The sequence below is a fragment of the Tympanuchus pallidicinctus genome, unplaced genomic scaffold (assembly GCF_026119805.1).
Source record: "Tympanuchus pallidicinctus isolate F22 unplaced genomic scaffold, pur_lepc_1.0 scaffold12, whole genome shotgun sequence".
NCBI lineage: Eukaryota > Metazoa > Chordata > Aves > Galliformes > Phasianidae > Tympanuchus > Tympanuchus pallidicinctus.
Window position 1 is genome coordinate 11642406 of NW_026294637.1, and position 17013 is coordinate 11659418.

Here is a 17013-nt window from a genome sequence, read left to right on the forward strand (position 1 = left end):
CCACTAAAGGTAAATTATGACTTTTAATGAAGTGTCCTTTTCCTGTCCCCTTGTACCATCAGGTACCCAAGCAGGTGTGCACCATGACACAGACAAGTACTTCTAGGATACGTGCTGTTTGCTCGTGACTGAACATACAGAGAAACTAGGATGCACTCTCATTATACTACATTAGGTCCCAGTTACATATGCAGTACAACTGCAGGTGTACTTGATTCTTCTCCTACCAAGAAACCTTTTTCAGCCCTACAGGACACCCAAATGACTAGAAACTGCAAGCAATTTCCTTGTACAATTTCTCCAAGTTTCATTAAAACAAATGCTGATCTTTGAAAACGCACTGTAACAGGGAAAAATACTGCTTCAGCTGAAACAGGTTCAGTAACATTTGGGTTCTGCCCTTCTATAGCAGCCGCCATTTGAATACACAAAAAAGTTGATAAGTCTCATCTGGAAAGTCTGGTCTCCCTTACTGTCCCTGGCAGACTTCCTGGAGATTTTGTGGTGCTCTGACTTCTCAGCCCATCTGAGAGCAGCACTGAACATACAACACACACATTCACTTGTTCTCCAGTCTTCATCAGATAAGGATGTTACACTCCCAGATGTGAAGGTCACCTTTCACATTACTGACACTACAAAAAAGCATAGCGGTGTAAGGAAAAACATTATCCAAGGTAAGACAGCAGAGAAACTCCGAGATCTTTGGCAAGCGTTATAAAGCTTCATTTTCATTATTAAATATATACTTCAAATATAGTCAAATGCTTCTAGCTTTATTTCTCTCAGTTACACAGTTTAACACTTAGCATAAACTGTTTATCTGATTGTGATTTGTTTTGGGAATACATGTATTGGAAAGCATTTATATGCCCAACATAGCATCTCTAGTAAAACTTTATATAGCCACCTAGTGGCCTACATGGAATTGACCTATTAAAAATATTTAGGATTACATGAAGATCCTCCTTATCTAAAAATAAAACAAAGTACATGTTCCATAGCTTTTGCATATATTTAAGATATAAATGCTAATTTGTTTGCACAGTACATCCTTCAGCACAATCTGAGAAATCAAGTGTGGAAGGTGGGAATTATATGAAACACCAACAGACAGCAAAGTCAATGTGGCTGTTTTGGAAAGAAAGGAATGGAGGGAGCCAAACATGAATTGAATCAAAGATGTGAATGCAAGGGTAAGTAAACAAACATTCCACACCATGGTTGCAAGTGTTATTAAATCTGTATGAGAGGAAAAAGAAAGAAGGGTACCATTAAGGAGAAAAAAGAAAGCTGAATGTTTGCATAGTATGAAATGTTATGGAAATTCAGCTGTTGTCCCCATTTTCAATAACTTAAATGAATATCACTTAAAACATCACACAGATTAAAGACATCTGTATATATTTCAGATTCAATATTAATGCCAAAAATACATAGTATGATTTTACATAGGATTTATGCTACATTAGAACACTAAAGACAAACATCACTTGAGTATTAAATGAAACATTAAATATTAAATAACTGAAAAATAAAATAAAAAGTGTAAACACTAAGCTAACTTAGGAAATTGCTATTGCAACACATCCAATGAAGTGGTTTTAAACAGTACAAAAAGATTAGAAGTACGCTTCCAGTCTACATGGAATACACAAAGCTCATTCCAGAAACCTGTCACAAAACTGGTCCGGGATCACACAAGAACCTTCTCTCTCGAGCGCTATCCTCATTCCTTTTCAGATTTAATTTTATACAGCTTTACCAATTTTCTCTTGCACGGAGCAATCAACAGTAAAATGAATACTTCAGTTTGCCGCTGTCTGCTAACATCTTGGGGAAAACTGAGGGTTTGTTGGAGATTCAGTGTAAGATTTGAGTTCGTATGCAGCGCCGCTATCAACTTCCATGGACTTCCGAGAGAACAGGAGCCTAACGTCTCGGTGGAGGTAGATCTTTCCAGATTTAGAACTCTGGAACCTGAAAAGATATGGGCAGATATATTATGTATAACATACACGTACACCAATCAGAAAAAGATTAACTTCAAATACTGTTGAATTATATGTGGAACTTTAAGAAGTTAAGGCCAAAAAACCCATGCGAACATCAAATGAGCTCTTAAGTGAGCAGCAGGTTAAAATGAAAGAAAGAAGAACGTTTCCTAGCTATTTTCTCTATCCAAACCTGCCAGAAATGTGCCAGTATCATTTGTCCTAAAATTTAACAGCTATAGGTAAGACATAATTTGCATTTTAGAGAATTGCATTCTATAGTCTTCATCTGGCTTAAGAACTCCTTAATTCCCTTTCCTGACCCAAGAAGAACAGAAGATCAAGGAACATTTCTTAAGGCAGCTGAACATCACTATCAGTATGCCACAGTCACGGAGAACAGCTATTGTGGTAGGAATTAGGAAGAGAAAAGAAAGAACACAGAGAAATGCTCACATAGAACCACACTCTGCACAATCACATATCAATTTGAATAGAATTTGCACAATTTTTAATAAGCATTTACTCACAGACCATACTAAAGCAAGAGCAGCATCTCTATCATAGATGCAGACAATCAGATTGAAATTCTGAGAGGAGTGAGAAAGACAACAGCAGACCCAGAGGAGCTGCAGAATCACTGCACTCTTTGCCACAGTTTCACTCAGCAGAGAGGCAGAACAGCCCATAACCATCCATACAGCCAGACAGAAAAAACTTTTGCTCTTCCAGATACGCTGCCAAGGGCATTAAAAGTAGTGAGGTCTAGCAGAATGCTCCTACTGCCCCCAAAGTGCTCCCATCCATCATTTAGTTGCTTCGTGTTGTCAGTACGAAAGCCCTTCACCTAGCAGGCAAAGAAGAGAAGTTTCTATCCCAAGAGGAGATTCTGAAGGACAGCAAACAAAGGAAGAGAGTAAAAGAGATGAGGAGCCAACTGAACACTGCAAAAAGTCAGCATGTAGCACATAATGCATTTTTAAATTAAAAACATTACTGAAAGATGTTCCGAAGCACAAGTACGATGGACTACATTAGCTCATATGGAATAGATAGATCTGGTTATCAGAGCATTATTGTAAACTATGCCTGAATTATTCTCATTTTACACAGGGATCCATCAGGAGATTATCAAGGTCTGTTTTTTAATCATCTCAAGCTTGTTATTTTCAAGTAGTACGAATCCTGTCAGATTCCCTTTGCTCAGTAAATATGGCTCCCCTGCAACTGGGCTTTTCTGAGCGTGACATTTCACGAAGATCGGAGGAGGATGTGTGGGAGATGGTAATTAAGTTTGGGAGATTCTTCTGATTTATGCTTCCATTGCCTCTATTTTTCAGAAGTACCTATCACAGTCACTGGGATGTGTGGCCTCGGGTTTTCACATGTGCAAGTGCGTGGGAATTCACAGCAGACAACCACACACCCCTGCGGGTGGCAGCGCAGTGGCCAGCACAGGACTGGCCCTGGAGCTGTGGCAGTTCCAGTGGTTTTGTGTAAGGGAATCAAGAAAAACACAGCAGACATTTCTGACAGATGGTGTCCTAGGAACAGCACCAATGTACAAATATAGGAAGGCTTAAAAACACAAATAACAGATGAGCTAGGAAGATTGGCAGAGGAAAAGAAGCTAAGTGATGAACATGACTGCAGAAATGACAAATAAGCTCAAAAACCTCAGGCTATCAACAGGCCATCAGAATTCACAAAGAACAGAGTCAGCCACAGGAACAGGATGCAGCAGAACAGCCCTAAAAATGGACGTTGGAAGATCTTCTCTTTTTGCAGGAGGAAAAGACAATACAGCACAGTCTATAAAATCTTTAAATAAAGCTGTGAACAAAGAATGGAAAATAACACACTTCCTGATCAGGAAAAATGCTCAGAGATCAGAAAGATCAAAAAGAAACCATGAAGTCAGGAGCAGCGGATACCTTCAGTTTCCATCAGCAACATCTTTGGCCACATCAGGAAAACATTAAAAAAAGAAATTTCTCAGCACCCTGTGGAACTGCTGCGTTGAAGCACTGGTTTGAAGAGTACCCCCACCTCAGTAACACCCAGCCAATGAAACAAACGAGCCCCATCAGCCACTGAGCAACAGCCATTATGCTCCGTCCAATTAAGAGATAGCATGTCAGTAGCTACAACAGCTGACCAAGCCTTAGAAACCTGAAAAGCATGGAGCTGTGGGCAGGTTCTCTGTTCAACTGCCTTTTCCAGGGGGTGTCAGAGTACAATCCAGAAACCAGCTGACTGTCGCCATCATGGCACAGGGCACAGCTGGGCTCTCACTTCTGTGCTCACACAGATTTGATTACAACACAGAAGCCTTCGCTTGGCATGCAACACAACTTTTCTGTTGTTTTTAAGATGCTCCAAAGCATCTTCAAGAGACTTCTAAAATTGTATCAACTCCTGACAGCTGTATAAGAATCCTTTGCTCTCTGAACATATTGCCTATTATGCCAGGACTGCAGCTGCACAATGCAGTCTAATGGCATGCTGAACAATCTCAAATGTACAAAACGGTGTACGCAGAAGTTGCATCAGCACTGTCTGTGAGTAGAAGTTGCATCAGCACTGTACCTGACGCTCTAAAGAGCGCTGCAGAGATTCTGGCCGCCCATTTAAAGTTCCAGATCTATAAAATTACCACTTGCAAAGAAGGCGTTCATAACGCGAGTGCCGACAGCTGTAATTGAGGCCTCACAAGCAGATCCTACCACAGCACAGATTAACATTTGGGACTTCACTAGGTTGGTTGGTTTTCTCTGAACAAAACTTCAACATAAACTTCAGCAGCATGTTTTCAGAAAGTACTGCAACTGAACTTGAAAGACTGCTTTAAGGAGTATTAAGAAAATCTTTGTAATTTAGCTTGTTTTAGTTTTATACACAAGTTTTCAGCAGGATGGGTTTGAGGAAACTTGTCTACTTTTAATCATTTTCTGATCCTATTACAGATTTAAAAGTAACATATATGAACAATAAGATACTCACACCTTTTGTTTTTCCAGCCAGAAATAGTTACATTTGCAATTAAGTGTTTTACATTATACATTAAAAACCCCCATCAGAATGCAGAAAGCTGGACTAAATCATACAGGTATTTCAGAACTAAAAGCAGCAGAATTGCTACATGTCTGTCTCAGCAGAAGACTGCAGACGTACGGGCTGTAAGAGACTACAAAGAAGAAAGCAGGCTTGCTTTGGGTCTGTCTAAAACAAACCTACCACCTACATGAAAGCAGAAACTAAAAGTTAGGTACAGTAAGTTAGTGTGGCCTGACAGGACAAATTTCACTCCAGACTAAAATTCAGAATGAAAGCCCAGTTCAATGCCAACACTCATCTTTTCTGCCTGTTGACTTTCATTTAACAGGAAACGTTGGTCTGGGATCACTGTTAGATACAACTGTGCTTTCAAGCCTGCTAATGCCACTAAGTAGTGATAATTTCCCAAGTAATTCTACAAGTTAAACTAAGAGATCTGACTGTTGAGTCTGCTAGCTTTAAAACATCAGCAGCCACCGAGTTCTAAAGAGCTGCAATGTAATCACTGGGTCTGTGTACGTGCGTTCAATGCAGTAACACAGGCACAGTTCTGCAAACTAATGAAGGACAAAGCACTTCCAATTGCAGCCTTCAGAACACCCCAAGAGCAGTCACACCACACCTGGTTTCAGGCAGTGCTTTGTACGTCCTGTAAGGAAGATGTGGTGAATATTTCATAAAGTGAAAGGTGCCTCAGTGGCACTCAGTCACAAAAGAAGTTGTTAGATTTCTGCCACTAAACACTACACATTTAGTAGTGATTCCAAATGCTTTTCATGTCAGAACCCGTTCCTGTCAGGCCTCTATGCACACAATGTTCTCCTCGCTGACCCTTGCTCTGGCTCCTGCCGTGTTACAGCACGTGCGCTACTCCTTGTAACCTCAGAGCAGGTCTGTGATCCAGCCAGAACTCAGTCTCTTCTGGGGAGAAAACACTCAAAAGCTTGACAAGACTATAAAAATGTCAGGAAAGAACTTTATGTTTTATCTCCGTTCCTCCCAAGCAGAAGCCAAACTGTTTATTAGCTTTTCACCCTCTATTGTCTGTTTGCAATACCAAATCAACAGCGTTCTTTTTTTTTTCAATAAGCCTGCAGGCGGACAGGCTGCTGGCAAAGGCAGTGAGAGGTGCTTTGGCAGGTACTCGGATTTCTCCTTTCAACCTTTTCTTGCGAGCTCCCAGCAGCTCACCTCAGATGGATGAGGTAGCGTAGCAGCCTTTCTTCAGTCTGTTGGCTGTTTTCCTTACTCACAGTCCGCTTGACTTCTCGCCTCACAGGAACAGAGAAAGTTCTTTGCCGTAGGAATGTCTGATGATTAGCTGGCATCTCTCTTAAGTCGTAGATCACCACAAACATCTTCACCACAGTTTTGTTAGGGTTAAATAAGGTCTGAAAAGACAGATGGTTCAGTGCAATACTCTTTAGAGATGAAAAACCAGGGGGAAAAAAAAAATCACTTGTGAAAATAGTCACCATCCTCTGTGCACTTTGTTCCTGTATAAGACAGAAATATTTATGCCAAAATGTGTGGTTTTTCTGTATACTTCAACACTTCAGCTTCCAGAAATTCTCGTTTTTTAAATATAATAATTATTTTTCTGATCTGAAACTGTAGCACATGACTACTATTCTTCTTCTAATCTGCTCCTCTGTTTTTATTTTTCTAGGCAGATTTTTGTCTCCACTATTTTTGAGACTGTGCATCCAGCAGGTGAAGTGGGCTCCACTTTGACACCTAGAATTAGCAATGTGTCACCCCAGCTTGAGCTCTTAAAAGAAAGAGGCAGATGTTGGCTCTAAGCAATGGCTGTGATTTACTTTCTGATTTTACTATGGAAAGTAGGTACTTTAAAAGTGTTGCAAAATGTAGGTAAGACTGAATATTTAAACTGGGCGTCTCTTTTCAAAGGATTTCAGAATTTGCATTTGTCAATTACCTCACTGAAGAAATAATTGTTACCAACTATCCTGAATCTTCAGCAACTGATCTGAAGCCTTTTCACAGCATTGGATGGGATCAAATGTTCAGTCTCCTTCATCCCAGACAGATTTATACTTTAAATAATCACAATTCTACAAGTTTCTAGAGAAAATCACATTTTCACTGCTAGCTTTATACTCCTCTCCAGTAAATAACCTAATTTCCTCTGCATTGATTTCTTGATATAGTGCTTTTAATGCACTCGCATCTGCGATGCTGCATCCACTTTTAAGAAAGGTAGAAAAGATGACCGACCCAGGGAACTACCAACTTGTCAGCCTCTCCTCTGTACCAGGTAGGATCATGGAGAGATCCTCCTGGAAGCTATGCTAAGGCATGGAAGAGAAGGAAGTGATATGGCAATACCACATTGTTTCACCGAAGGCAGGTCCTGCCTGACCAATCTTGTTGCTTGTTACATGTTGTAACAGTGTCAGTGGACAAGGGAAGAGCCACTGATATCATCTATCTGGACTTCAGTAAGGCCTTTGACACGCTCCTCCATAACAACGTTCTCTCCAAATTGGAAAGATAGGAATTTCATGAGTCAACTGTTTGACTGATGAGGAACCAGTTACAAGGTGGTACCCAGAGAGTGGTGGTCAACGGCTGGATGTCCAGACGGAGATCAGTGACGAGTCGTGTCCCTCAGGGGTCAGTGCTCTTTAACAACTTCATCAGTGACACTGACACCAGCACTGAGCGTGCCCTCAGCCAGTTTATGGATGACACCAATCTGCGTGGTGCAGTCAACGCACCCAAGGGATGGGATGCCATTCAAAGAGGCTTAGATAGGCTTGAGCAGAGGGCCCAGGAGAACCTCAGGAAGATCAAAAAATCCAAGCACGAGGTCTTGCATGTGGGTCTTGGCAACCCCCGCTATCAACACAAGCTGGGGGACTGCCAGGATGGAGCCCTGTCAAAAAGGACCTCAGGCTAGTGGCAGATGGCAAGCTGGACATGAGCCAGCAATGTACTCTCACAGCCCAGAAATCCAACTGTAACCTGGGCTGCGTCAAAAGAATTGTGTCCAGCAGGTCAAGGGAGGTGATCCTGCCCCTCTGCTCTGCGCTGGTGAGACCTCACCTGGAGAACTGCGTCCAGATGTGGAGTCCTCAGTACAGGAGAGATGTGGACCTGTTAGAGCGCATCCAAAGGAGGGCCACAAAAATGATCCAAGGGAAGGAACACCTCCCCTATGAGGACAAGCTCAGGGAGCTGGGGCTGTTCAGCCTGGAGAAGAGTAGGCTCCGAGGTGACCTGATAGCGGCCTTTCAATATCTAAAGGGGGGCTATAAGAAAGAAGGGGATAGACTCTTTAGTGGGGTCTGCTGTTATAGGACAAGGGGAAATGGTTTCAAACTAAAGAAGGGGAGATTTATACAGGATATAAGGAAGAGGTTTGGTTTTGTTTTTTGTTTCTACAGTAAGGGCGATGAAGCACTGGCACAGGTTGACCAGAGAGGTGGTGGGTACCTCGTCCCTGGATACACTCAAGGTCAGGCTGACCTGGCTCTGAGCATCTCATCAGGTTCTGTAGGTGCTTTTGTTCAGTGCAGGGGAGTTGGACTAGATGACTTTTAAGGATTCCTTCCAACTCAAATGATTCTATGATTCTGTTCTATGCTGCATACGTACCACTTGTATCGTTCCTGAAGGCGGTACCCGATAACCCCTTTTACCAAGGGACTCTAAAGTAATTACACCCTGGGGAAAAAATAAAGAAACAGTCAGCAGGGTGCAATACAAATCATAGTGCTCTACTCATTTTGTTGCTGCTGATTTTTAGAAAAAAAATTAAAGAATATAACACAATATTTAAGATGAAGTTAAAAATCAACAGCTTTGGCAGATCATTAAAAGCTGTGCAATAGGGAGTACATTCTGCTCTTGAAACAGCTTTCAAGGTTCTACCTGTTCAGACTAGCAGTCAGGGAGCTACAGAAAAATAAAAAGACATTCTAGAAAGAAAGCCTTCAGTTAAAAATGAAAGAACTGCCTGTCCATTTCTGTATGGCCTGCAATTGCACCAATAATACTTCCATCCCAAAGAATTAATTCTTGCTTTTCAAAGACAGCAGATGCACTTAATCTCCCATTCTAATGCAAAACTCTAGAACAATATTATCTGCTTCAGTACCAACAGGGATCTACAGAGCGTGAGCATCCCAGCAGCACCCACGAAGGAAAAGCACTGTGCTCCAGCACTGCTGAGCTCACCCTTGAGGCTCTGCGTTTCAGCACGAACTCCATCATGCTTCTGTGCACAACTGGTGTACTGCACTGATACAGACACATCGAAAACAAAACATCCAACAAAAAAACCCAACAGGCAAAGCGCAGCAAAGAAACTAGCTAAACAAACAGAAACAATGTTTCTGATGATGGAGGCATGATACAAATGCTGTCTTAATCCTGTGAGACCCAGCCTTAACTGCGTATTTACAACATGTGGGAAAGCCTTAAACAATGAAACTCTGCTAGTGAAATAAGCAATGCTACTTTAACCATTTGAAGAACATCAGAATCCTTTCATCTTCTGGAAAATTAGGGGAAATAATCTAAAAAGATGAAAGCAGGAAAATTGATACTACTTTTCTGTAGTTAAGAAAGATACATACAAGCTTAAACTGTATTATGCAAACTTAACTTGCAAAGCCATTTAACTTCATTTTCTGAATCAGTTCAGAAGCAGATTACCAAAACATGGTACAAATTCGAAGTCCACACATTGAGATAATCAGATATTAAGCCCTGCTTACATGTTTAAATAAGCTATTTACTGTATTTTAAATGCACATATACACAGTAAAACCTCTCAAAATGAGATCTGTCTCCCAGGTAACACCCAGGTTACTTAACAGGCATTCAAAATGAATCCAGCTGTCAGCTGGATGCTTTGAACCGTCAAATCAGACTTTTGCTTTTTACAAGGTAGCAATTTTTAGGCATTCAAACCTGTTCTGTCATTGCAGAAGTGCAGAACAGAATTAGTACTGCAGTGCTGGTGTAAACACCAACAGATTAAGCAGCTTATGAGAGTGATGTGCTTGACACTAGATCAGACAGCAATTGCCTAAAAACGAAGGGCTAAGCAACTCCAACAACGAGTCTAACCTTTCCACCCACAACTGTACCTTGGCCTGCCACCCAAGCTACTTACTGGGAAAGCATTTAGTTCCCCAGGACAGCAGCTTTTTGGAAAACAAAATGTATCCTATTAGTCCAGCTATTGCCTCACTGCCTATTTTAAGAAAGTTGGATAAAAAGAGATGGTGGAGATCAACCACTCCAGTGATATTCCATGACCAGAGCAGCTGGATGTTGGACACAGCAATGGGAAAAAACGCATTAGTTAAGAAAAGAGAAAGGACGGGAGGAAGGGACTTTGATCACAAGCAGCTGGAAATGACCCCTCCAAAGCCCCAGAGCCTGAACTCACCTAGCTCTTGGGTTCCATCTCCACCCATGAGAATTTAATTCCCCAATCATCTGAAGCCAGCTCTGTCCTTATGTAAAAACTGCAGGGCTTTGAAATGCCAAAGGATGAGGGCTAAAATATCCTCCCGGAGGATACTGTATCTACTACCACAGAAGTACCTGATCAGCTGAGAAACTCTGAATAGCTCTGGGTAGTTTACATATGTTTCTGTGCTAATTACAAAACATCTCAGCAAGCATTGGGGTTGTATGTCTGATTACTGTATTAGAGCACGAGTTGGGCAAGTTCACCTGCCTACAAGCTTATGAACTCCGTTCCACCTTCCTGGTTTTTAACAGAGGAGAGATAATCTGGACCATGCACTCACCATGTAAGGAGAGGGAGCATTATCATCTGAAACGCTGTAGAATGACACTTCAACTGGCAGGGTCATGTGAGTGGGACAGAAGACTCCACTGGCTCCCACTTCTGCTGTGAAGCCCTCGACGATGCCTAGCGGGTCTAAGCGAAAGTTCAAGACGGACTCCTGAAAAACAAAACATACAGCTTAGATTGAGACTGCCTCAAAATACAGCAGAAAATAAAAAGGAGGAAACAAGAAAACAAGTTTCTATAAGAACCTGGGTCCTAAGTGTGCCATGAGGTGACATACCAGAAATCACAACCGAGGCAGAAATGACAAAACAGAGGAACATTCAGCAAGATGGTAGTGGTCTAACAGAAAGCATCATGCAACCCTGTCTTAATCTGACTCAGACCTGCACAAAAGCTCTCAGGGAGCAGTGGGATCTATTCACGACTACCCTTGGTATACACTTGTCTGACAGAATAGACTGTAACCTGCAGCTTTTCTCAACATATTCACTCCATGTTTCACAAGGTATAGTGCAATCCAAGAGTGCTACAATTAGTCATTGGCATTTGATGTGCTACATGAAACCAAAAGCTGGAGGCTACACTTCCAATATGTTGTTTACTACACTGATTTCATGTGGCTTTTGTGAAACATTGAGTAAATTTCAAGAGTAAAAATGAGATTTTTTTTTTCCTAGGTTTATATATGACAAAAACAATAACAGTCTGAATCTCATTTAAGCCAACAGAACACCTCCTAAATTAACCGTAGTTTAAAATAAAATTTCTGATTTTGTATCTGAGAGAGAAGACTTCTTTGGAATGAAATTCATGCTTTATTAGATGGAAATTAAAACAAATTTCATTCAATTTAATTATGAACCTTTACACTGTAATCAGGCTGGAATTATCCACACTAATGTGCTCTAAAAGCAGAACAGAAGAATAATAAAAATACCACAAGACTTCTAGACAATATGCAATACCTCAAAGTTTCCCAGAAGGCTAAGACTTGTTACTGGTGGAGCACTAGAACTTAGAAATGGTTTTCCATGGCTCTCTGGATCACTCTCTCTGTTTATACATTGTTGTGGGCTATTAAATAAAAAAGAATAAATATATAGGATGAACACATTTCTTCTGGGTATAACCTGGTCTAAAAAGAATGATTTACTTACTGCATTGCAAAATATACTGTTCTAAAGAAATACCAGTTGAACACTGCCTGTTAATACTCTTACAAAACACTTTCTAGGTTACTGAAGAATGCCTCCACCAAGAGATAGAGACAAAACAAATCTACATTGCTCATTAGCTCTGAATAAACTAACAATTTTCTCCTGTATGTAGCCATTTATCCTGAAGTTTCCACCATGCTACCATACTGAAAGCTGTTCATGTTATGCTGTTATGCACATTAATGTGTAAAAAGTCATGACTAGTCCCTTTCAAAGGTTACCCTGAGCAGATATAAAAGCAAACTATTTAACCATCCAACTCAAAGAACAAAACATTTCAATAAAAAGAAGAAAAAAAAAAGTTTTTCATATAATGGAGAAAAAAACTCCAGGGAAAAAGAAGAATCAATGATTAATCAATTTTCTGTTTGAGAACTCAAGTGTATCCTACAGCTGTCCCAGTCTTCGATGGGACAGAGCTCATCTCAGCAGTGGCTGATTTGGGACCTGAGACAAAAGCCATCAACTGATGAGCACAGCAAGGGCTGCAAACCACTGCCTGCACAATTGCAAAGAAATTTTAAAAAATCATTTCAGAATAAGAGTTCTTTGAAAAGGCACCCACACATGTGCATTGGTTAATGATCTTTGCTGTTACATATGTTCTGTTTAAAGAAAAAATCTCAAAGTTTCAGGTAAATAAAACGTACCTTCTTGCTGACAAACATTTCAGCTGCAGTAGTGACGAATCCAGATCAAAGCACCCAGACTGTGCTTTCCTCTGAGGAACCTCAAAAGGGGAAGAAAATGCTAATTTAAAAACTGTACTTCCAGTAAGCACAAATTTGACAAGTAAGCACAGGTCTGCCAAGAATCTGCATAACATTACAAAAACATGAAAACAAAGAAGAAAGCTGTTCTAAACTTATTAAAGCTATTCTAAAACTATTAAAGATTCTGATTGACTGAACTGCTTCAAAAGATTGAAGAAAAACTGATCAACACGAACAGGAGCTTCCGGAAGAATACATGAACCAAGCAACAGGAACTAAATATGCCCCCACATCACTGTGCAGCTCACTCAGGAGGCTTTGGAACAGCGCAGTGTTAGAAATAAACAAGTTGTACCGATTTCCATCTGAGCTCCCTGAAAATATGACATTGTCCATAAGCACCAAAGAACAACACACACTACGTGCTATAAAAGGTAATAAAAGTATGTCAGTAGTTCTAATTGGGAATGCCCTTCTCTCTAGAAGCCCCAAACAACCAACCAGGACTATGTAGATTGCTCTTAAAGTAACGCCTCCTGTTTATGACCATGGAAAGTCCAACAGATACAAAGAGCACAATAACACTACTTGACAGAGGAAATTCTCAGCTGCAAAATGCTATTTTTTAGCACAGTCACCACCATTAGCTGTGCGTTTTTGCCAGCAATGAATAAGAGCCTGCCTGTCACACTGGAAAAATCTGCACCAGCAGAGATGACCCACTGTCTCACAGCTGCTATAACAGTGGCACTGCTGGGAAAACATCACCCACAGTCCATCTTTCCACCATCCAAACAGACGGAAATCAAAAGGCACCAAATCAGGACTATATGGTGGGTGTAGTAGAACAGTCCAGCCAAGATCAGCCACGTGCTCCATGGACTTCAAACTGGTGCAGGCCTGGACAGTGGCTTATCTTTCACATTACCGTTGCCACCGCTGAAAGGCACAACCAGCCACCTTCCTGTTCTCATGCCCACTGTTTGGTCTCCAGAAACGTTCAGCAAGCATCAATAGATGTCAATGGGTGCCATTTTTTTCCACATGCAGAAACTCAATTCCACACCTTCGCTTCACACACATTTCCATGTCAGACTAGCCAACACAATAAAACACGAGGCATTACTTTCAGAGCAGCCCTCATATAAATATGTGTTTCTGCCTTTTCACAGCAACCTTGTATCATTTACTCAGCTATATCTCTGCATATTGAATATGCTGTACAAACTGTTCACAGAAACAAAAACTTTAGGATAATAGGCCACCAGGGATTAATAACACACAAAAACCCTTTGGTGACTAAACATGTCAACTTCAAAATGCTTTCTTTTGCTTGCCGTAAAATGTTTTATTTTACCTTTTGTTACTCTTGAAAATCTACCTCTAATGTATTCTTTTTCAGAATTATTCAACTTCATTTTAGTGTTAACTCTGAAGATCCCTGCTGTAAAGGCATTCACTCTGACACTGAAAGCAAATACAAAAACAACTTCTAGGTATCTCGTCAAAGTTTCTACACTACACGGGAACTAAATGTTTAAAATACTCCCTTTCTCACATAAAAGTTGAGTCACAATTAAGCCATAATTTCACCACAAACTTACAGGACTTGAAAGCAGAGGCAATCCAGTTCGGGGATGAAAAGCCTTGGTTGAAGTTCCATCCAAGGACCGAAAATTGTGTTTCCGCCATATATTTGTGTGTTTTAGAGATGGTGCTTTCTGTCAGCAAAACAGATTGACTCAAGATATTACTGGGCCATTTCAACAGCCTATCAAGCTATCATTTGTTTGCTTGAGTGTAAAGAACTCCTGCAGCTGGTGCACCTGCATCACATTAACGTATTATGAAATAGATTCAAGTTCTCTTTGATTCAATCTATAAGCACTACAAACAACTGATTGTAAATGGCCACACACAACAGTGAGACAACAGCACGTGTATGCGTGACACCTAACTGACTGCAGAAAAGGTCATTTCTAATGCTGTCACAGTGAGCAGGATGAGGCAGTGTTCTTCCTCACGTTAAACTTTTAATTCAGAAGGGAGGAGGGAAGCACTGCTAGACCAAACTGCACTTCACTGGAAGCAGACAACAGTCCAACACTGCTTCACATAGCCAGACAAAATCCTTCCTCCTATCACCCTTAGCAAATACAGGCTGCAGTTACAAGTTACCTGACTGCCAGCAGCTAAAGAAACAGCTCTTTTTACCTCTGCTTACCTGCACCTCTGGGTTCTTCAGCCGTTCACATCTAATGGAGCCATCTTCTGTAGGTTTCTTCTGAGAAGTGCTTTGGAAATCAAGGCCTACTGGCTCTTCATTCTCATCATGTGCAGCTTTCGTTTTATCTTGTCTGTTTTTATTTTTGAAATTGTCGTGGTCTTTATTTAAATAATTTTCAATACTAATAAGCTGGGTATTTTGCTCATAAATACTTGGCTTTTTTGAGTCTTTATCTGAACATTTGAGTTCATTCTTGTGCAAAGAGTCAGATGCCTGCATCACAGTTGCTTTTTTTGTACCTTCAAGTATTCTGCATTTATCTATCTGCAAACTGCTAAAAGTGCCCGTGTTGTTACTCTCACTAACAACCGTTCTTTCTTTAAGTTTATTTGTGCAAATCTGTTCATCGATGCTGCTAAAATTTGAACACTGTTTAATTCTATTGGTTATCTGGTCTTTCTGCACATAATCAGACTGCATCATTTCCAACTTATCCGGCAATTCGGATTTATTTTCTTTAACACACAGTGATGACGTGCACGTGTTGGTAAATGAGTGAGAAGTCTTATTTGAAGTCTGATGAAATGCATGTTGGACAGCATCACTAGGCTTTGCTAACACCAATTTTCTTCTTGCTTGAAGTTTCAGAGAAGCCTTCGACTCACCATCAAACCTAGGACTGACAGGAGTATCAGGTGTTTTCAACTTTGATTTACCGCTGTCTTCTAGCAAAGAAAAACTAGATTTAGCAAAAGAAACAGAAGATGGTTGCTTGACTTTCTTCAGCAGATTTTCATCCTCGTATGTACTTCGGAAAATTCTTGATGAAACTGGGCCATTCTCATGTACTTTGAACGGACGGCCACTGACATGAGAAGTAGCCGGATCACAATGAATCAAGTGCTGGGCAATCCTTGCTATAACCTCCCGCCGCTCCTGGAGCAGAGAGTCAATGAGAGGGTTGCCTTCTCCTGCAGATGGACGGCCACAGTGGTTCGCTGGAGCACGGGGATCGAGCCGTGGGATTTCTGGTATTGCTCTAGTTTTGCCTTCGCCACCATCATCTTGTTTTGCATTATCTAAATTGACAGCAGGGACAGATGAGGTTTCCTTGCCTTTCCTCAGCAAGTTTTCATCTTCGTAATTACTCCGATAAGCTTTTGGTGTAGCTGTGCTGGTTTCATGTATGTTGAAGGGACGTCCAGCAACAACTGGGGAAGTAGCTGGATCACAGTGAATCAAGTGTTGAGCAATTCTTGCAATGACTTCTTGTCGCTCCTGAAGTAAGGAACCTATCAAAGGATTGGTTTCTCCTGCGGGCTGATGAGAGCAATGACCATTCGAAACACGGGAATCAACCAAAGAAAGGGATTTAAAAGTTCGAACAGCTGTTTCGTGAGATTGTGTCTTACTGTCTGCTGCAGCATTGTAGCACTGAACTTTAGACTGTGATGCTGCAAAATCAGATCCAAGACCAGTAGATGGATAAAGCTTTAAATTTCTGATAGATGAAGTGAATTCAGGTGTCTTTCTTACATTAAGTAGGCCTTCGGGTATCACTGTCCATGCTTGTTTCCCACAGACACGCTGCGGACTGGAGGTACTGCACAGCTCTGCTGTACTGGATTCACTGTGCTGATGTAACTTACGCTCTTTCATTTGCTTTTCATAATAGCTAAGGTTGGTGTGAATACTACAGGTCAAAACTGGGTAGTTCGATTGTCTGGGTAGGGACTGGACGCTGACTTTCAAGGCCACGTTGTGAGAAACGTTAGGAACAGGAAAGACGTGCTCTGTCGGTGTCTGGGAGAACGTCCACTGCAGGTCCACGTCTGCAGCGCTCACCCTGAAACAGTGCAGAAGTGCATTTATAGACATACCTAAACAGGGAGCCTTTGATACTCTATTTCATGAGGCAAATTTCAAAAACAAAACACTGAAGCATTGTCACACAGCAACTGCCACACTTCGTAAAGTATAGGAACCAGATACAAACACTACTGAA

General features: G+C 41.1%; 1 protein-coding gene across 5 annotated transcripts in view; it reads right to left on the reverse strand.

The window, feature by feature from the left end:
- Positions 1 to 755: 755 nt before the first annotated feature.
- Positions 756 to 17013, reverse strand: part of ATOSA (atos homolog A) — a 43383-nt gene continuing 27125 nt past the window's right edge. For 4 of the 5 annotated variants that reach the window (XM_052671684.1, XM_052671683.1, XM_052671682.1 and 1 more), the window contains exons 5-12: positions 15006 to 16854; positions 14386 to 14502; positions 12719 to 12798; positions 11817 to 11925; positions 10844 to 11002; positions 8673 to 8741; positions 6243 to 6442; positions 756 to 1980 (exon numbers count right to left, since the gene is read on the reverse strand). In XM_052671684.1, the coding sequence (XP_052527644.1) occupies positions 1827 to 1980; positions 6243 to 6442; positions 8673 to 8741; positions 10844 to 11002; positions 11817 to 11925; positions 12719 to 12798; positions 14386 to 14502; positions 15006 to 16854 (2737 nt within the window). In that variant the 3' untranslated portion in view covers positions 756 to 1826. Of the gene's footprint in view, positions 1981 to 6242; positions 6443 to 8120; positions 8327 to 8672; positions 8742 to 10843; positions 11003 to 11816; positions 11926 to 12718; positions 12799 to 14385; positions 14503 to 15005; positions 16855 to 17013 lie in introns of those variants that run through there. The other variant, XR_008203684.1, reaches the window with a different exon arrangement.